The sequence below is a fragment of the Eutrema salsugineum genome, unplaced genomic scaffold, assembly GCF_000478725.1.
Source record: "Eutrema salsugineum unplaced genomic scaffold, Eutsalg1_0 scaffold_19, whole genome shotgun sequence".
In the NCBI taxonomy this organism is placed as follows: Eukaryota; Viridiplantae; Streptophyta; class Magnoliopsida; order Brassicales; family Brassicaceae; genus Eutrema; species Eutrema salsugineum.
The window spans coordinates 2,538,621-2,559,204 of NW_006256838.1; the positions used below are offsets into that span (position 1 = coordinate 2,538,621).

Here is a 20,584-nt window from a genome sequence, read left to right on the forward strand (position 1 = left end):
GTTCCAGATTACTGGTTTCATTCGTAGCTGGTTTCTTGATTTCTAACTAAGATAAGCTTTGTGCTTGGTTCTTGTCTGTTTATTGTTCCTCCCCTCAGACTAAGCTTGACACTGTGAACCACTCTGTAGTGATGGTGCCTGATCAGAGAAACAAAGGCAAAGAAAAATGCTCGCCGGAACCGCAAACGCAACCACAGTCACTAAAACACGACCCAGACATGCCATCTTCTTCTTCTTCGGCCCCAAGTTACTTGTCTCCTCGTGATCACGTTTGCCGGCCAGGTTTTAGGTTTTCACCAACCGACGAAGAACTCGTCTTGCATTACTTGGAACCCTTCTCGAAAAGCAGAGCAAGCTCATGGCCCGTTCATCACGTGAACATCTACGAGTCAAATCCACAACGGCTCTCAGGTTTGTCTCCACCAGAGATTTCTTTCTTTGATCATATATAATTCAATTTGTTTTTCTTCGTTTGTGTGTGTGAATGGCTCTCTTCTTTTGATTGGAAACAGCGGAATACGAGAAGGGTAATCTTACGGAATGGTTCTTCGTATCAGAGAGGACAAATATGCATAAAGGTGGAAAAAGACAGAATCGTAGCGACAATGGAGGATACTGGCATGCAACAGGAACTGCCACGAAGTTTAAGGCTGGAAACGGTGTTGTTGGCAACAAAGCGTCACTCGTTTACTATACCGGGAGACAACCAAACGGCGTAAAAACAAATTGGTTAATAAAGGAATACTGGCTTGATCCGTCTTCTTCTGACGATAACATGACGGTATGTATATGATTACTTGGGTTGCAAGTTATTCAGATTATACATGAATTTCCTAGTATCTTGTTAATCTTGTTCTGTTTTGGTTTGTGTATACAGGTGGGTTACGCTCTGTATAAGATTTATCAGACTCCAGTGACGAAAAAGAAGAAGAAAGAAGAAGGCGTTGAAGCATTAAAAGAGGATGTTGAGCAGCCTCTTGATATTGGGCATCATCAACTGCACTAACTGCAGCCTCTTGATATTAATGAGTATCAGCAATCGTATCAACCGCAGTTTTGGCCAACTACACTGGACTCACATCAATGTCAGCCTCATGGCATTGTGTATCATCAACCGCAACTTCTTGATACTAATGAGTATCATCAACCGCATCAACCACAACCTCTTGATATTAATGAGTATCAACAACCGCATGAACCGCAGCTTTGGCCACCTCCACTAGACTCACATCAATCTCAGTCTCATGCAATTGTGTATCTTCAACCACATCAACCGCAGCCTCTTGATATTAATGAGTATTTGCAACCATATCTTTGGGCACCCCCACTGGACTCACATCAACCACAGCCTCTTGATATTAATGAGTATCTGCACCCGCATCAACTGCAGTTTTGGGACGCACCCCACTGGACTCACATCAATCACAGCCTATTGATATTAACGAGTATTTGCAACCGCATCAACTGCAGTTTTAGGACGCACCCCCATTGGACGCACATCAATCTCAGCCTCATGCCATAGCTTGTTATCAACCACACTCTCTTGATACTGTTGGGTATCATCAACCGCATCAACCTCAGTTTCGGCAAACCCCAGAGTTATGTGAGCAACTCGACTCTCTTGAGATCCCAGACGATATTGATGATCTACTGGAGTATGATCATGTTCAGGGTTTTCTTGCTCTAATGGATGACTATGATCTATGAAGATCATTTAGGTTAGCTGTAGAAGAAAAACAGAAGAGATATACTCGTAATGGCTTTCTAACTGCCTTATGTATTAGTTAGCAGTTTATAGTTGCTTTTCATGCCTTGATAATAAACTCCGGATTACATATTTCTAAATCAATTTATTCAACATCTTTTTCTTGTTTTATAATTTTAAGCTTGCAAAAAACAGTCTTCTCTTCACGGAAATTGCTGCCCGAGTTTCAATGCTTCTCATGAATGAGTCAAGACTCTATAACCAATCTCTTCATGGATATTGCTGCATGACTTTATAATCAAAACTCTATAACCAAAAATTCTAGGCTTAGGAAAGAGAATACAACTAAACAATACCCAAAATTATTGTTTACTTGATAGAGAGAGTTGATGAATATTGTCTGTTTTTTTTTTTTAAAATGGCTTTTTTAAATTGTCAAATATACATGTGTAAATCATTTATCAAACAAGATTTCACCAGAAAATTCAAAAATTGTTTTTTTTTTTTTTTGCGTGGGAGAGACGGACGATGTGCGAGAAAGCGAGAGTGATAGTGAGAATGCTACAAGGCTGCAACAGCATGAACAAGCTCCGTAAGATCCATTCTCATGTCGTCATCAATGGTCTCCAACATCATCCTTCCATCTTCAACCATCTCCTCCGCTTCTGCGCCATCTCCGTCACCGGTTCTCTGTCTTACGCTCTGCTTCTCTTCCACCGTTTCGATTCTGATCTATCGACGACCGCTTGGAACTCCCTTGTCCGTGGCTTCTCTGTATCCTCCTCTCCTCTCTCTTCGCTTCTCTTCTACAATCGAATGCTTCTCTCTTCCTTATCACGCCCCGATATCTTCACTTTCAGCTTCGCTCTCAAAGCATGCGAGAGGCTCCGCTCGATTCCGAAATGTCTTGAGCTCCACGGATCGATCATCCGATCTGGTTTCCCCGACGATGCCATTGTTTCCACCAGCCTTGTTCGTTGTTACTCTGCGAACGGAAAAATCGACACTGCCTCCAAAGTGTTCGACGAAATGCCTGTGAGAGACTTGGTCTCTTGGAACGCCATGATCTCTTGCCTTTCTCATGCTGGTTTACACCACCAGGCGTTGAGTATGCAGAAGAGAATGGAAGACGAAGGCGTTTGCATCGACGCTTACACGCTCGTCGCTCTGTTATCATCTTGTGCTCACGTTAGCGCTTTGAATATGGGGGTTTTGCTACACAGGATCGCCTGTGGCATTGGATGTGAGAACAGTGTCTACGTGAGTAATGCTCTTATCGATATGTATGCTAAAAGTGGTAGCCTTGAAAACGCTGTTAGTGTCTTCAACGGGATGCGCAAGAGAGATGTGTTAACTTGGAACTCAATGATTGTTGGGTATGGAGTTCATGGTCACGGCGTCGAGGCCATCTCCTTCTTCAGAAAGATGGTGACTTCCGGGGTTAAACCCAATGCCATTACATTCCTCGGATTGTTGTTAGGTTGCAGTCATCAAGGTCTAGTCAAAGAAGGAGTTGAGCATTTCCAGATGATGGGTTCACAGTTCCATTTGAGCCCCAGCGTTAAACACTATGGATGCATGGTGGATCTTTATGGACGTGCAGGTCAGCTCGACAAGGCGCTCGAGATGATACATACCTCTGCTTGTCATGAGGATCCTGTGTTGTGGAGAACCCTGCTTGGCTCTTGCAAAATCCATATGAATTTGGAATTAGGAGAAGTAGCCATGAAGAAATTGGTGCAGCTCGAGGCTTTCAATGCAGGGGATTATGTGCTTATGACTTCTCTATATTCTGCAGCGAATGATGCTCAAGGTTTTGCTAGCATGAGAAAGCTAATAAGAAGCCATGATTTACGGACAATACCAGGCTGGAGCTGGATTGAGATTGGCGATCAAGTTCACAAATTTGTCGTCGATGACAAAATGCACCTGGATTCTGCACTAATTTACTCACAACTGCAGGAAGTAGTCCGTCGCGCCATACTAGCTGGCTACAATCCAGAGGACTCAAACATAACATGTCCAGCTTTCTCTGATCGTTGTTTAAATTCTGCATTTCACAGTGAAAAATTGGCCATTGCATATGGATTGATGACAACTCCTTCAGGAACAACTCTCCGGATCACAAAGAATCTTAGAGTTTGCAGAGATTGTCATTCGTTTACAAAATGTGTATCAAAAGCATTCGGTCGGGATATTATTGTAAGGGACAGAGTTCGGTTTCATCACTTTGCAGGTGGTCTCTGTTCTTGCAACGACTATTGGTGACGACAATGTTCTCGATCAGCCTAAAAAGGTCTGACATTCGCTTGTTTTACTCTCTTGGTGTTAATAGATTCAAGTGCCTAAGGCTAATTAATAGTTTACTCGCGTGTTTTACTCTCTTGGTCTTTTGTTTAGTAAGTTAGCTGATTCAGTGTGGTTTCTGTAATAGTTTGTATTTGTTCTGTTTTCTGTCTCTTTGCTAATACGACCCTTCCTCCTCTTTTACAGGATTATCACCATGGGTTACATAAAGAAAAAGTGAGAGAGACAGGAGATGCGACCATCATTGACACAGGTATCATATTGCTAATACATTAACATTTCTCATGTGTAGCTGTCTCTCGTAGTTGAACCCAAAAAAAAAAAAAAGTTGTCTCTCGTGTGAATGTCTCCCATGGCATTTCACGCATTGGTGGCTGCAACAGTCTCCAAAATTGAAACTGTGAGGAAGATCCTGCGAGATGTCTCAGTATAGATGGATCAGACAGTCTGATATTAGTTTAGCTCGATTTACAGATAGTCCACATAGATTCTAAAGTCAAAATTTCCATTTTTCTTTTCAACCGTTTCATCTTAATAAATCTATGTCGATAATGTAATGAAAACGAATAATATTTTTAATTTTAACAAGGGTCAAACTCATATCCATTCAACCTAACAAAATCGTGAATTTCATTTCAGCAATTCATAGCAATCCGATTCTCAAAATACTTGTTGAGATAGTGATAGACCGGTTCATACTTTCTTACCGAATATTGATAACCGGATACGGAAAAACCGGTTTTTAAAAAGAAAGATTTTGACAATTTTTCTTTAGCGAAACCCTAACAAAGCGACCGAGAGGAAATTCGTCTGTCTTCTTTCTTCGTCCGAACCGAGGGAACCAGTCGCCGACGTCACTAGCTTCTTCTTCTTCTTTTCTACGGTAAGTTTTGCTTATTTCTTTCAGAATCTAAGAAAGGATTGCTCTTGTTTCGTTATGATTTCTCTCCAGTTTCCTTCTACTTCCAGTCTCTCAATTTACATCAAACAACAGTCCATTGGGTCTGCTTGTTGCACTTTTAATGGATTTGGAATATGGTCTATGGTTTTTGAATTGAATCGCAAAGAGATTCGTTTTCATCTGTAGAAAAACGATTATAAAGTTCAGCAATTAAAATTTGCTATTTTCGTTGTCTAGGTTTAGGATCCCTTTCATCTGCATGTCACGAATGAAAAGTCTACACATTCATGCAATTGGTGCATTGTAGGTGCATAGCCTTGTAATTGACTTGAAGATTTTTTTTTTCTTTCACTACTGTACATAAAGTTTGCTTCTTTTAGTAATGGTTTTGCCCCCTTGTTTCTGAAGCTATTGAAGACGATGCAGAGCGAGGAATCTCACGAGGTTGTGAATGGAATATCCGAGGAGGAGGAGTCCAAGGAAAGACTGAAGAGTCAAAAGGCTGATAGAAAAAAGAAGAAGTTGAAAGAGAGGTTGCTAAAGGAAGCTGCTAAGGCTGACAATCGAGGAGTTTGCTACCTAAGTCGCATCCCACCACACATGGATCACGTTCGACTTCGCCAGATTCTCTCTCAATTTGGAGAAATCGGAAGGATTTATCTTGCACCTGAAGGTCAGGTTTATCCTTTTGGGTCCTTGTTCATATCAATATGTGCTTCTATATTTGAATTTGGCTGATGCATTCATCGATTTCTATTCAGATCCTGAAGCACAAGTGCACCGTAAGCGGGCTGGTGGATTCCGTGGGCAACTTTTCTCTGAAGGGTACGTTTAAAGATACAGTTTTTTCTCACCTGATTGTAATTTTCGACTTATGATATCCATATAGAACTTCAAAACAATTGTCCAATGTGATCATCTAGGTTCTTCTTTGTATTGCTAACAAGGTTTTTCTTATGTTAATTAACTGTAGGTGGGTGGAGTTTGGTAAGAAAAGAGTAGCTAAAAGGGTCGCAGAGATGCTAAATGGCGAGCAAATCGGTATTCCTAATGAATCATATCAGTATCCATAGTCAATAGATTAAATCTTAAGCTTAAATGTTTATTAATGTGGGCTGTCTTCTTTTCTTAGGGGGAAAAAAGAAGTCAGCTATTTACTATGATATTTGGAACATCAAATACTTGACCAAATTTAAATGGGATGATCTTACTGAAGAAATCGGTAATGTTTACTGCACAGTTTCTCTGCTCAACGTCATTGACCATTTACCTTTATATGATATCTAATCTACAAAGGGTTGCTGTTTGCAGCATACAAAAGTGCAATCCGGGAACAGAAATTAAATATGGTTCTTTCTGCTGCTAAGAGAGAGAAGGACTTTTATCTATCGAAAGTAGAGAAGTCGCGAGCCATGACCGAGATAGATGAACGAATGAAGAAGGTGACTCTTTCAATTATTGTAAATTAAAAAAAAAAAAAAACTCTTTTTCATATGTGGTCGATGTTTGCTTGCCTGAGAAAATTTGTAGCTCTGTGGTCTCTTTTTACACTCTAATTCCATAAAATTAATGTTATACTCCTGTTTGGAGGAATTATATTTCTTTTTTTCTCCCTCTGGAAATCTCACTAGTCTTACTTGATGTTTGGTTTTGTATTTTGCGGTGGGCAGAAGCGGAAGATTCAGGAAGAATCGGGTAGCAATGCTGAAGCAGCACCAGTCTTCCCGCCTAGGGCGATTCGACAGTTTAGACAGAAGAAATCTATTAAAAATGAGACATCTCAGAGCAAACCTGGGCTCTCCACGGATGTCCTAGCATCGGTCAGTCCTCTTTTATCTTATTTTTTGAAAGAATAATGTTGTCTTTATTTTGTATTCAAAGTTGTCTTATCTTTTCCCCTAATTTTAGGTATTCGGCGGTTCTTAAAGATTAATAGGAGGCATGTGAAGATACTGCGGTTTGATCAACGCTTGAATGTTGGCAATGTTCATTTGACAATGTTTTGAGATTGCTTCCTATTTGTCTTTGTTATGAGAAACTCAAAGTTTATGTATGTCAACAAAGAAAAAACTTCTACCATTTTTGTACTAATGAGTGAATTAACCAAACCTTGATTCTTTTGTTTTCTTTGTCATAACAAATATTAGAAGGATACTCTTGTCAGGAAATACAGTACTGCGAATTGCAGGCCTCCCAAATAAATTAGCACATGGTCAAACCAAACCAGCCCAAGAAAAAGAACAATATTTCAAAATCTCACCGATAAGTTACCATATTAGTTCTTGTGAATTACGCAAGACTGCAAGAACAATCTTCAATACAACCACGACAGCACCATATTGATTTATGTGAACAACGCAAGAGACTGTTAGTCGTCGAGACGACTAGAAGAAAGCAAGGGCTTTGGGAGATGAAGTTGCGTAGTAGCTGCACCTTGGCTGGTGGCCGATGAACGGTGAAGCCTGCAACGGAACGACCCTTCGTGCTTTGTTGGAGCACAAACGCACGTCTTCCCCAACCGGTTGCTGTTACTGAGCAGACCAAGCGAGTCCGTGGACCACGACTTCCTCATCGACAATCCTGTCTTGTTTTTGCTTTCATCTTCGTCTTTCATCATACGGCTAAACGGATTCTTGCTCTTGAACGACTCTCTGCTGCTACTGCCGGTCAAACTCGTCCTCGGTTTCGCCTCCGCCATGAATCAGATTGCAAACTAACTTTCCGTAAAAAGATTATAAGATGAGAGATTGATTCTGGTGAAGAAACAATTCCAAATCTTTAATTTCAGGCAACGAGAAGGTCTACATAGACGTATAAAAACAGCAAATACGTGACCGCTACCAAGCTTTTATATAATTAATATTATGTGCAGATGGTCATCAACACGTAGTGAATTGTTTACTAGGTCAATTCATGTGTCTCTGGTCAAAGATGGCTCTCTGAAAGGTTCAAGCTTTCTTACCTGAAAGGTTCAAGCTTTCTTACCATCGAGTGTTTTAAAAGTTAACATTAATTAAAAACAAAAATCACAAGATCCAAGAAAAAAAGTCAATCTTCATAATATAAAACAAGGTTTTGCATAACAATCATAAAGTTATGTCCCAAGCTTTTTATTTATAAAGACAGAAGAAGACGATAGCAAACTATGACCGTCCCTGTTATGACCACGACAACAATCACTTGTAGATGATATTTTTAGCCAGGAGGCCAGTTCATTTGGCGTCCCCCAATGAGATGAACATGAATGTGATACACCGATTGACCTGTAAAAACCCACAAGAACGTGACCTTTGTTTTGTGTTGGTGAAGGTGAATATGCTAATTCAAGTAGTAGAGCTATATAATACATACAGCCTTGTGGACCATCATTGATAACAATTCTGAAACCGTCATCTAGGCCTTCTTGTTTCGCTACAAGCTTGGCAGTGTAGAGAAGGCGGCCTAAGATATCGATGTGCCTCTCCTCAGCCTGCAGTATCATGTCAATACCTTATTAGCTTACGATTCTTAATGAGATCAAGCCTAACAATTCTCAACGTTTTTAGCTTCTGTCTCGATTTGTTTGAGTGTTCAACTTCGAGAAGTGTAAGTGAATTAGGTACCTTAGAGAGGCCAGTTAAGCCATCCTTTACTTTTGGAATGAGGAGGATGTGAATGGGACCCTGAGGCGTTATGTCCCTAAAAGCTAAGACCTGGAAAATCATGCAAATGAGTGTGGAGAAAAACTACCAGGAACAGTGATAACGAAGTATGTACAACTACTGAAACTTTTTAGTGGTGAAATATTAAGAGACTAGTTTTGGTTGTTAAAGCTAATAAATTCATCCCAAAAAATTGCAATTATGACAAAGAAACTTAAACAGCGTAAAATCCAAAGACTATATAGAAGATACAAGATCCAAATGCTGAGAATAAGCTGGGTACACGGATATTAACAAGACACAAGATACTTAAGAGGCAATCTATTACTGATCCTTAAGGCTGCAGTAGAAGTGAAAAATCTACACCTGGGAGATTTGCTGAACTATATAACAGTCATGAAGAAGAGACCATATTGAACGTGAAACGAATAGCATAGAAATACTTAATGTCCCATTTTCACAGTGCTGCTTTGAATGGATACTTTAAGAGTATCACTGAATTAGACTATTGCAACACAAGGGAGAACATATAAGAAAAGGTTGTAGAATTAACAGTACCTTGTCATCCTCATAAACCACAGTGGATGGAATTTCTTTGCTGATGATCTTGTCAAATCTGCATGTTCCGACATAAACAAAACAATTCATGTCTTCCAACAAAAGATCATAATTCTCAAAAGAAGAAAACGAAATTATGAAAAAAGCAGAGAGAATCTCTATGACTTGTGCAACTGTTTCACTCTTCTATGCACAAAACGACAATTAGTCAAATCCATCAAAAATATTTCCACTGTACTCATCCATCATTACATTAGCTAACACGAAGTGTTCCGGAAGAAGATCACAGAGTACTGCGAAAACTTACATAGCTGCTTTGCCTGAAGATTATGAATCTTGTTGATTCACAAGTTTCGACTAAAAATAGCAATTCCTCCATTGAAGCAAATCAATTTCAACGTTACATTCGAAGAACCGCAATGCTATAGAGATAGACCCAAATGGCCACATATTTCAAAAAAAAAATCAAAAATTCGAACTTTTCTCTATCGTTAAAAAATTTCATCCCCAAAATCGCAGTTTTAATCAGAAGAAGAAGGAAGAAGAGAAGAGAAAACGCAGATCGAAACAGAGGAATGAAAGACTTACATGGTCGGAGAATCGGAAGGAGTGGCGGCGAGAGCAGCCTCTTTCTCGGAAGCCATGACGGCGGAGACGGATGAGAAATGAGAAGAGAGAATCGCAACACGGTGGCTCATGAGCCCTTAAAAACCCTAAATTTCTTTATAGCATCCATTGACGCTGCAACCACTTCATCCCGCCAATCTGTTTCTCTCAACCAATGATAACCTGACACGTCATACACCGTTGTCTGTAACTCGTTTTTGATTAAGTTGAAGTGCTACTGCTTGTGCTATAGCTTCTGCGTGTGCTTCTACTGCCCTAAAGCCCACCAAACATTTATAACTTTATACTTAACTACATAAAGTATAATAATACATTATGCTTAAAGCACTATTTCAGTTGTTCCTTAAGCATAATACATTAATTTAGTTTTTTTTACAAAATTAGTATTTTCATTTTAATATCTTGCTTAAGTCTTATATAGTGGGATTTATACAATATGAATATGCAAAAAGTTAAAGTGATGATCTCTATATCATAGTAAATGATGTTTGCGTAGTTAAGTAGTTCTATATCACAGAGACTTGAATCTTCACCAAATATTTTTCCCCATTTGCTCAACCCAACCAATTTCAGTTGTATAGCACCGATCTTTTGGATCTTGCCAATATCATCGATGCTACAAACTAACCGATCCAACGTATGAAAAAGAATGAAGAAAATTTCTACAACAATCTTAATCACAGATGGAATTCTTGTACAATCAAGATAAATAATCGTTAAACTATTTACTATAGATTAGATTAGAGAAAGAAAACTAAATGGTCTTCGTAGACAATAAGTAAAAGCCAACAAAAGAAAGACAAAGAGGTGAGAAAGAAAAAATGATGGCGAGTAGGTTTGGTAAGAGGAGCTCATGGGATTCCATGGACCCCATACATAATGCTTAATGCTTAGAGCTAATTATAGTCATAGATGACAACACATTATTAAGGCACAAAAATAGATTTATTATCTATTAATTAAGTAAGAAATACTACTTTACAGCTTACAAGATTAATTTAGAACTAAATTGATAGATATCTAATTAAAGTCAAATGCGTCTTTCATCATAGTACTCTCTTCTCTTGTTATACCACAAACAGAAAGTAAAAGTGAGATTATGATGTCTGAACCGTCTATTCATGTTAACGTGACCAGAATATCACATGCTCTGCTTAGCCTTTTTGACACTTTAGTGAAGATAGAATATTACATTACTAACTACATATGTATTTTTATTTTGGAATTTAATTAAGGAAATTCCTTAAAATTAAAGTCTTTATTGATTCTAGATAGCCCCCACTCTACTGCATGGTCTTTAATGATATTGTCCAATTGTTTTGTTTTTTGTTTTTGTCTAAACATGATAATATGTGGTGATGAGTTCTATAATTAATAAACCAATGGACCACGAAATAGATAACTATCAACCTAACCAATTGTTTCATTGATTAGATCGTAATACCAAAGTAGATAGGCAAATTTTAGCAAAATCATTAGCACAGTCTGCGTAGAAGTCGTTGCTATGTCACAGCGTAGATTATCAGTTGATATGCCACACGATTTAGTGAAATAAAGCTCATTTTAAATATTGGTTAACTTTAGATGTTGGGATAGAGACATAAGAAAATGAATGTAAATCGAACTTCCATTAATTTAGTTATTATATAAGTCGTGATGTTAACGGAGTCTTTTTAGGGGAAACTAATTGAGTTTGACCTTTCAACTAATACATAGATTCCACCAAATGTAGTACTCATGACTACACGCCAAATGTTAAAAAGCGTCTCACCACTCTCCAAAATATTTTGCAATAATGTTCGTTACTCTATATTTTTCGATTGTATAATAGTATTTCTAATTTTAGATGTGCTTTTCATCTTGGTTAGAAAAGACACTGAGTTTTTCTAAATTTAATTATGGATTTTACATGTTAAACATTGGAAGTTATAGAAGAATTTGACACAAATATCCATTGTTTGTCCGGAATTCGTTATCTGATTTGTATACACACATTACACATAGAAAAAGTATTTGTAACTTTCGAAAAAATATATCTACATTCTCTATGAATAAAAAATCAGCGTTTACAAAACTAAAACATTTTTAAGAATTAAAATCTACTAACTAGCATATATATTACTTTTTGGTTATTAATTCATATATATCAAACGAAATAATCCCAAAAAACATAAAATCCACTAACATTACATCTCTACTCAAGCCAACTTGAATTTGAAAGTTTTGTTTATGAGATTCTTTGCTTAAGGTGCAAAATAATGGCGATTAGTAATAATGGTGGTTAAGGAATCATAATTAGATCCAAACTAAAGCGAACTAGGAAACACAAAATCAATAATGTGAATAAAAGAAAAAAAGGAACCTAAAAAAAAAAGTGGAGAAGGAAGAAAATGAAAATCCATGGAGCCAATGGGTCGGGGCCCACCACAACGATTCATCACACTCGCGCCAACTCGTGTGGTTCAAACGCCATGTAACAGCGCGTCGTCCAACAAAACATAGACCAGACCGGGACACTGTCAACAAATAATCGTTTCTTCTTTTTTTTTGCACTCTTTGAGTTTCTAACGATGATGGCGTGAAAGACACAGAGAAAGAGAGAGAGAGAGAGAGAGAGAGAGAGAGAGAGAGAGAGAGAGAGAGAGAGAGAGAGAGAGAGAGAGAAAGAGAGAGAAGATTCAAAGGAACAAAAGTGTTGCTTTTTTCTTCTCTGCATTTTCCATTTATCCTGTCGTCTTTGACGCTTTTGTAAAAGCTAAAAAAGAAAAAAGATGCCCAACGACGAAGACTAGAGAGAGAGAGACCCAATTTTCTTTATTCTTCTTCTTCTTCTTCTTCTTCTTCTTCCTCTATTTCCTTTTCTCTTCCTGAGAATCTCTGCTTCTGAGTCTTCAGAATATTATCCGTAAGTTTGTATTTTTTTCCAGTTGATTCTACTTGCATTTCCCCTGAGTTTTGTCGTGTCTCATGATGTATGTTTGGTTGCAGGAGTAAAGTAATTCTGCACTCTTAAATTTGTTTTTATAAAAAAAATCCTTTCTGGTTTCCATTTTCTTCTGATGCTCTAATTCTTTCTCAATTAGTTCGATTGTATAATGCATTTTCTCTGTAATGTCTTGAGCCTTTTACCTGTGAGCTAGAGCTAATTGTCTTCCAATTCAGATCAATAAAAGAAATTAATCTTTTGTCAAATTCCAAATATTTGATCCATTATTGTTTAACTTAGTACATTTTCTGTTGTATAGAATAATCTCGTGAAAAGAGAATGTTCTTGGATTGAATCAATCTAATGATTTGCGGTTTGTTGTTGTTATATAAAGCAGATAAAAATCCTGAAACAAAAAATGACGAAAGTGTGTCCTGAAATCGAAGAAAGGACATTACCAGAATCAAGTCTTACAGTATCAGTAGATGTGAGCTTTGCTTCTAATCATTTTCCAACATACAAATTAGGACCTGATAATCAGATCATAGAGGAACCAAAGGAAGACGAAAAAGGTCCTTCAGTGAAAGAAACCGTCGAGAAAGAGAGCGAACTCTTGTCTGATCAGCACAAGCGGCTATCAGTCCGTGACCTCGCTAGTAAATTTGACAAGAATTTGGCTGCAGCTGTTAGTTTGGCTGATGAGGTTTTTTTTTTTTTTTGCAAAGCTCTTGATTTATTTTTATGTATAATTTTTATTTATTTTCTGGTTTTACATTAACATTTTTCCTCTGGTTTTTGTGTTGAAATTCATGTAAAAATTTAGGCAAAATTAAGAGAGGTGGCTTCTTTGGAGGGACATGTAATGTTGAAGAAGCTAAGGGATGCTTTAGAATACATGAGAGGACGCACGGACGGGCAAAACAAGGAAGATGTGGAGAAAGCCATTTCCATGGTTAAAATATATTTCTTTAATGAGATTTTTTCAAGAAATTGTTTCTTAACTAGTCTCTTCAAGTCATCCCACTTTCTCTCAAGTAGCTTTTGTGAAATTAATGTTTTATTGTAATGGTTGTGAACAGGTAGAAGCTCTAGCTGTCAAGTTAACTCAGAATGAAGGTGAACTAATTCAAGAAAAGTTTGAAGTGAAGAAACTGGGAAACTTCCTCAAGCAGGTCTCCTTTTTCCCCCACCAATATTGAATACCTCTGCTCATCTGAATTTGTCTCTTGCTTACTTTTCTAACTGTGAAAGACTCATAAAAGAAGCTGATTAATGGTTTTGTCTCATGATGTCAGGCTTCAGAAGATGCAAAGAAACTGGTCAACCAGGAAAAATCATTCGCTTGTGCTGAGATCGAAACTGCAAGAGCCGTTGTGCTTAGACTTGGAGAGGCATTTGAAGAACAGGAACAGATTTCTGAAGCGTCTAGAGCTCAGGGACCGGTTAGTATCATCTACTCTAGCTTCATAGTTTGATTGTTAATTTCTTCTGTGATATATAGTAACCATTTTAATTTTATAATCAGTTTAATGTTTTCATTACTTAGGATGTGGAGAAATTGGTCGAGGAGGTTCAAGAAGCTAGGAAAATCAAACGTATGCATCACCCAACAAAGGTGCTACATCACTTTTATATAGCACTTTAACTCTATCTGTTCAAAAACTCTTCATAAACCTTTGTTGTGATGTAGGTGATGGGCATGCAACATGAGCTTCATGGTTTAAGAAATCGACTCCAAGAGAAGTATATGAATTCTATTAAAATCCATCAAGAGGTATGTTCTTTGTGCATTAACACAGCATTTAGTTTCTTAACATATTTGCAGTTAATTTGGTCTTTACTCACTTTTTTGTTCTTGCCTTTGACAACAACCATCAAACATAACAAAGATAGCAATAATCAAGAGAGCCGAGGAATCCAAGTCCTGTCCATTTGTTCTTGAAGGCAAACAAAGTCTCGGCTCTTGCTTAAGAATCCGTGTCTTCTCAGAAAATGCTCCAGAAAACGCTATAGATCTTTCCAACTGTTCAATCCAGTGGTACCGTGCAGCATGTGAAACTAGTCGAAGGGAAGCTATATCTGGTATTTGCTCCTATCTGTTAGCTTCATCATTTAGTTTTTAGTAAAATGAAGTTTAGCTTGAGCATTTCATATCTTTTCTATTAGGTGCCAACCAATCAGTATATGCTCCAGAACCATTTGATGTTGGAAGGATCTTACAAGCAGACATTCTTTCAAATGGACAAAAAGTCACAGTTTCAACCGATGGTCCAATTGATCCTGGTTGGTTATTATAAAAACTATAGACGATACAAAATATTGTTTAGTGGACAATGAAGTAAATGAATTGCTCATTGCATTGCAGATTCTGGCTTGCAATCCCGCGTAGAATCGCTGATGAGGAAATCTAATTGTGAATTCAGTGTATGTTATAACTTTCTTCTGGTTTTCTTGGGAAAAGAGTTGCATATACTAATAAGCTCTGGACATTTCATACTCTTCTTCAGGTGATTATATCACAGATGAATGGACAAGACTATGCATCTCGATCTCATGTCTTTACCGTTGGAAAAACGAGGATAAAGCTGTCTCGAGGATGGATCACAAAGGCGAGAGAAATATATTCGACATCTATGCAGGTACCTAGAGATTCTGACCTGATATGTTTCTTTCACAAGAAAGAAGTTTCGAAATGTTTTTACTGAGTTTATATGGTTTTTGGTGTATAAATCATTCAGCTCTGTGGAGTTAGAGGCAATATCAAGGCTCCTGCCAAGGCGTTATTCTGGCAACCAAGAAAGAGTCTAACTTTCATACTAACATTTGAGTCAGAACAAGAACGTAACGCAGCCATAGCCCTTGCTCGAAAACACGCTTTCGATTGCAATGTAAGCAAAACTATCCTGAATGTGAAATCTTTCTGTTTAAGTTGCTCTATTATCAGACTCTGAAAATTACTGTGGTTTTGCACTTTAATACAGTTTTAGAACTACGGGGTTTACATGACAGGCTTGCTTAAATCTGCAGGTTACACTGCTTGGGCCAGATGATTAAACAAATGGTGAGCAAGACATTGTCATTAACCAACCGCCTGATTTTTTTCCCGACGCCGGATTTTGTTGTTCTGTGTGTTGTGTTGTTTTTTTTTCTCTTTCACACTGTGGTGTGGTTCAAGGAAGGAAGGTGCAAAGTTGGCTTCTCACTGATCATCCATTGTTGCTTCATAGTTTTATTGTAGGCAGCATACTTTTTTTTGTTGTTTCTTTCTTTTGCCTGATCATCAGTTTGATATGGTTGGCACTTCTGATTTGTTTGGTTTGTTTGCTTGATTTTCTGATTTAGGACGCAACATTGTTATCAGCTTATGAGTGTGATATCAGAAATCCAGAGTTGTTTGTAACTATTACAAGCTTATGAGAAAATTCCCATTTCCATTATCAATATATGTTTGACTATTTTATGAAATAGAATTCTGCAAACAATTACTAGAGAAGTTGATCAAACAAAGGGAGATCAAGGAGGTTGAGTGGTGGCATGACCCAGATATTCGCATAAGGATCATACTTTTTCCACTTCAAGAAGATCATACTCTCATCATCAACCTTATAGTATACGCAAGTCCTCTTGAATCCATGGAACACAGAGAGACACAAACAGTTCCTTATTCCACTTGGCTGCTTCTGCTCGGCTCTTGATTCAGAAGACAACACGCTTGCGTAGATCGTCAAGCCTCCCAGTGTTTTCCTCTCAGTCCATTCACAGCTTGTAGGGTCAAGTTTAAGCACTGTTGGGTTCTTGTGGTTGTACATGTATATGAGAAAGATCTTTCCTTGGTGTTCTGCCATGAAGCATCCGTTGCTTCCATGATGTTTAGGAGCTAGTCCGGGAAGAACAGTCCAGGAATTCAAAGAAGGGTCAAAGATCGATAAGCATCCAGTGTTTGTGAGACAGTAGAAGACACCATTGGAGAAAACAAGCTGCTCGAAAGTGTTGTGGTTCCTCGGTAACCGATTACTGAACACAAATGTGCTCCACTCTTAGGCATTAGGACAACATGTCTTGATGATGATGCAATCCAGATTTACACGAGTGACTGTGAACAACAAACAAGTAGTTGATGTAGGAGCACATGAAAAAGCCATTCTCTGATCATATGCCATCCAAAGCGGAGGCACAGGTATGCGATCACGTGTAAACGGATTGAAGAAGAAGAGTTGAAATGAATTGGCATTGTACATGATAGGCCTGGGCATTCGGTTCGGCGGGTCGGTTCCGGGTTAAAACCGACCGGGTTCGGTTCTTTCGGTTATTAATTTTTGGACCCATTTGAGAACCGATAAATTTCGGTTCGGTTTCGGGCTGGTTCTAACCTGTTACGGGTCGGTTCGGACTTAAATTATTAAAACCGAATTATAACCGAAAATCAAGGATAACCGTTCGGATCGGTTTTTTGTTGGACCCGAACCGAAAATTAAACCGAAATTAGCTATTAAACCCGAAATTTTTTTTTAAAAAACCGAAACTGCTTAAAAAATTTGAAGTTCTCAATAGTTAAAAGTGCATAACTGAAACGTAATACTGAATAAAGTTTTAAAACTTGAACAAATCATAAAACCAAATCAAAATCCTAAAACATAAGAACTTAAAAATTAAAATCCTAAAAAGTAGAGATCACTAGGCATTGCAAGAGTCTTTGGGTCGTATTCATATCTTAGCACTTGAAAAGTTGAGCTTCAAGACTTGAGCGTGAACACCTACAACATATACAAAGACACAAAGATACAAATCAGTAAACAAATGGCCACAAATTTACAAAAACGCAAGCATGAGCTATTCACCTATTCCCAAATGCAGTCATCACTTATCAATATGCAATGTTTACCACCTTACCTTTTGTTTTCCAAGTTCACAAAGACACAAACACGACATCAGCAGCCTCAGCCTCTTTGTATGTTGACTTCAGGATCGTTTTCTACATAAAAAAAGAAAGAATAATGATGTTATAAGCCGAAACTGATAATCAAAGACAAAGAGATAAATCAAAAAGATGTAACTTACGCCTCATGAGTTCATCTTCAAGCTCCACATCTGCAAGCAATTGTTCACAAGTTGAGACTCCTCTTTCATTGATATGAATCTCAGTTTTTAACCACTGTTCAGTACACATCAACACCTCAACCATATAGTGGGTCAAACAACTTCGGTATGGGCTTAACACTCTCCCACTTGTGCTAAATGCAGATTCAGAGGCAACTGATGACACTTGCATTGCAAGTATGTCTTTCGCAATGAGTGAAAGAACAGGGAACTTGCCACTATTTCTCATCCACCAACCTAAGATATCATACTCTGTTCCCTTCATCACTTTTGGTTTGTCAACAGCCTCTTTCAGATAGATCTCTAGCTCATTTGTTGAATCGCCAACTCATGTTTCTTCTACAAGCTCATCGTAAATGCTGTCCATGCGTTTATACCCAACACCATGATTCAGAAGACCTCTTTCAAAAACATCACCTCCATTTTGCTCTTGAGACTGCGAAAATGTCCCTTGGGACAAGAAGAAGATGGTCCCTGTGATCCACTAGAACTATTCCTGTCTACTAAGCTACTGTACTCAGCAAACAAACTCTTCAAAATGTCCTCTATAGAATCATAAAGCTGGTTAGCTGCGTGACTATTCTTTCCATATAGAGACTCGAAACAGAGTTGGGCAAACTTCATCTTCTTTCGTGGATCAAAAACACTAGCCACTATCACAAGCCTATTCATTTCATTCTTCTCCCTAAAAGGATCCCAATACTTCTCTAGTTTACCAATCATAGCTAAAGCTTTACTCTTTAAAGAGTCATCGGCTACAGGAGAAGTACTAATAGCACTAATGTTTGACGTGATAGTGACTATTTCATTATAAACTTTGTGTGCAGCCACAGATGTAGAAGCTGATAGAATCAAAGTATATTTATAGAAAATAACAAGGAATTGAACCAACCTGTCAACTTTATCCGAATTGCTTGTAGTTGGTGGTCTAATCCGTTTTTTTCCTTCTACTTGTTCCAGAAAGTGGTCACCATAAGGTTTGTCTTCAGCCTCCATCCTCTCAAAAGCCAACCTGAACTTTAAAGCCTGTTCCAGCATGAGACAAGTAGAATTCCATCTGGTCTTCACGTCTAAAGGCAAGCTTCCTCTAGTCATCTTTCCTGTCTCTACTCGAAACTCAAAAGACTTAACTCTGTTTGTAGAAGATCGGACATAATGAATTGCATTCCTAATAGCAACAATACTATCATCTTCTTCTGCCAAACCATCCTTCACGATAAGGTTCAAAATATGTGTTGCACACCTTAGATGCAGGTACTTACCATTAAGAACCAATGCATCATCGCCTTGTTGCATAAATGCTTCCTTGAATCTCCTCATTGCCGAGCTGTTAGCTGTTGCATTGTCCACAGTAATTGTAAACACTCTTTTAATCTCCCACTCAGCCAAAACCTCCAGCAGAACATTGCAAATCGTTGATCCTGTATGATCAGAAACGTTCTTGAACCCTATGATCATCTTCCTTAATCTCCAAGATGCATCAATAAAATGGGCTGTAACCACCATGTAACTCGTACTAGTATATGGAGCAGTCCATATATCTGTTGTCAGCGACAGTCTCTGCTTGTTGTCCCTAAGAATCTTCTTCATTTTCTCCTTTCGTGCAACATACATTGCCACAATATCTCTTGTAGCTGTTCTCCGGGACTGAGGAGTGTGCAGTTTACATTTCGAAGTGAAATGCCTCCAAGCAACACTCTCTATGAACGCTAATGGCAACTCCCCTAAAACAAGCATCTCAGATGAAGCCTCTCTACAGACAAGTTCAGAGACTTTACCTAAACCCAGCATCCCATCTTTACCGGTAGGAGATAACACTGTCTGGTTCATGTCTTTGTTTGCAGCCTTCTATGCTCGGTATGACTTGCAACCAAAAACGATGTGCTTCTTCAGACTAGAAGTCCCTGACTTGGTTGGACAGGACATTTCACGGCCACAGTAGTTACAATTACATTTACCATAATTGTTCTTCTGCCTGGTGTAGTGTTCCCACATCTTCGACCTTGTCTTCTTTGTACCCTTAGAACCAGAACATTCAGAAGCAGACTCTTTCCTCTTGCCTGTCTTCTGAGTACAAGGAGTTTCAACATCTTCATCTGTGTCATCAAGGACATCGTCAATGTCATGCATTGGAATATCAGTGCTCGGTGGATTTTCAGAAGAGGCCATCTGCGAAAGTTTAGAACAACAAATCAATAAACGTTTTAACTGAAACTTCATACAAGTTTCAAAGTTCAACTTCAACAGATCAATCTCTAAAGCTTCGGCAGTTCAGCTAAGTAACTATAACACTAATGTATCACAGAACATAACACAATGAAGCAATCACCAAACAAAACCAACATCAACTTACTTGAGTTCTTAAGTTCATTTAGAAGTGTCTATCATCTGCTATATATGTTTGTGCAATAATATCAGCGGTTGACATTCATACAAGTTAACAAAACCTCACATGATCACATTCAGTCGACAAGTTAGCAAAACATCAAGCCAAAAAAACACCACATCATTCGCAGAAATATAACATTCGGTCGACAGATATAAGATCACTGATTCAGTGAAATTCATCCAAGTTAACAAAACCTCACAATCTCACATTCATTCGACAAGTTTAGCAAAGCATCAATGATCAATCAAAAAAAAAAAAACACCACATCAGTCGCCAAAAAAAACCTCACAAATCATAATCTAACATTAACAGAAATGTGAAAAAACACCAACCTCACACAGAAAAAGACGACTGAAACGTGAATCAATTGAAGGAGATTTACCTCAGAGTTATTTCTCGACGATGCAGTTGAAGGAGATGGAGATTGCGAAGA

At 38.2% G+C, this 20,584-nt stretch overlaps 5 protein-coding genes and 1 pseudogene across 5 annotated transcripts; 4 read left to right on the forward strand and 2 right to left on the reverse strand.

Annotated features, from left to right (window-relative positions):
- Positions 1 to 131: 131 nt before the first annotated feature.
- LOC18020003 lies at positions 132 to 1,006 on the forward strand (annotated as a pseudogene).
- Positions 1,007 to 2,226: 1,220 nt separating this feature from the next.
- LOC18020004 (pentatricopeptide repeat-containing protein At3g56550) lies at positions 2,227 to 3,988 on the forward strand. Its single transcript, XM_006402914.2, has one exon. It carries the CDS (start codon positions 2,234 to 2,236, stop codon positions 3,971 to 3,973), a length of 1,740 nt encoding a protein of 579 aa, XP_006402977.1. The 5' UTR covers positions 2,227 to 2,233; the 3' UTR covers positions 3,974 to 3,988.
- Positions 3,632 to 7,033, forward strand: LOC18020005 (pre-rRNA-processing protein ESF2). Its single transcript, XM_006402917.2, has 10 exons — positions 3,632 to 4,001; positions 4,199 to 4,265; positions 4,788 to 4,895; positions 5,322 to 5,586; positions 5,675 to 5,738; positions 5,887 to 5,954; positions 6,046 to 6,135; positions 6,225 to 6,355; positions 6,584 to 6,733; positions 6,822 to 7,033. The coding sequence occupies exons 2-10, from the start codon at positions 4,245 to 4,247 to the stop codon at positions 6,837 to 6,839; spliced, it is 915 nt and encodes a 304-aa protein (XP_006402980.2). The 5' UTR covers positions 3,632 to 4,001; positions 4,199 to 4,244; the 3' UTR covers positions 6,840 to 7,033.
- A 4-nt stretch (positions 7,034 to 7,037) lies between these two features.
- On the reverse strand, positions 7,038 to 7,837 carry LOC18020007. Its single transcript, XM_006402915.2, has one exon. It carries the CDS (start codon positions 7,609 to 7,611, stop codon positions 7,282 to 7,284), a length of 330 nt encoding a protein of 109 aa, XP_006402978.1. The 5' UTR covers positions 7,612 to 7,837; the 3' UTR covers positions 7,038 to 7,281.
- A 108-nt stretch (positions 7,838 to 7,945) lies between these two features.
- On the reverse strand, positions 7,946 to 10,121 carry LOC18020006 (adenylylsulfatase HINT1). The gene is made up of 5 exons (XM_006402918.2): positions 9,701 to 10,121; positions 9,113 to 9,170; positions 8,516 to 8,605; positions 8,265 to 8,382; positions 7,946 to 8,176 (listed from the first exon to the last, which is right to left on the reverse strand). Exons 1-5 carry the CDS (start codon positions 9,808 to 9,810, stop codon positions 8,109 to 8,111), a joined length of 444 nt encoding a protein of 147 aa, XP_006402981.1. The 5' UTR covers positions 9,811 to 10,121; the 3' UTR covers positions 7,946 to 8,108.
- A 2,247-nt stretch (positions 10,122 to 12,368) lies between these two features.
- On the forward strand, positions 12,369 to 16,102 carry LOC18020008 (stomatal closure-related actin-binding protein 3). The gene is made up of 13 exons (XM_006402919.2): positions 12,369 to 12,644; positions 13,063 to 13,368; positions 13,489 to 13,617; positions 13,745 to 13,837; positions 13,961 to 14,107; positions 14,212 to 14,280; positions 14,356 to 14,439; positions 14,555 to 14,747; positions 14,832 to 14,948; positions 15,031 to 15,089; positions 15,173 to 15,304; positions 15,404 to 15,553; positions 15,693 to 16,102. Exons 2-13 carry the CDS (start codon positions 13,084 to 13,086, stop codon positions 15,717 to 15,719), a joined length of 1,485 nt encoding a protein of 494 aa, XP_006402982.1. The 5' UTR covers positions 12,369 to 12,644; positions 13,063 to 13,083; the 3' UTR covers positions 15,720 to 16,102.
- Positions 16,103 to 20,584: the final 4,482 nt, after the last annotated feature.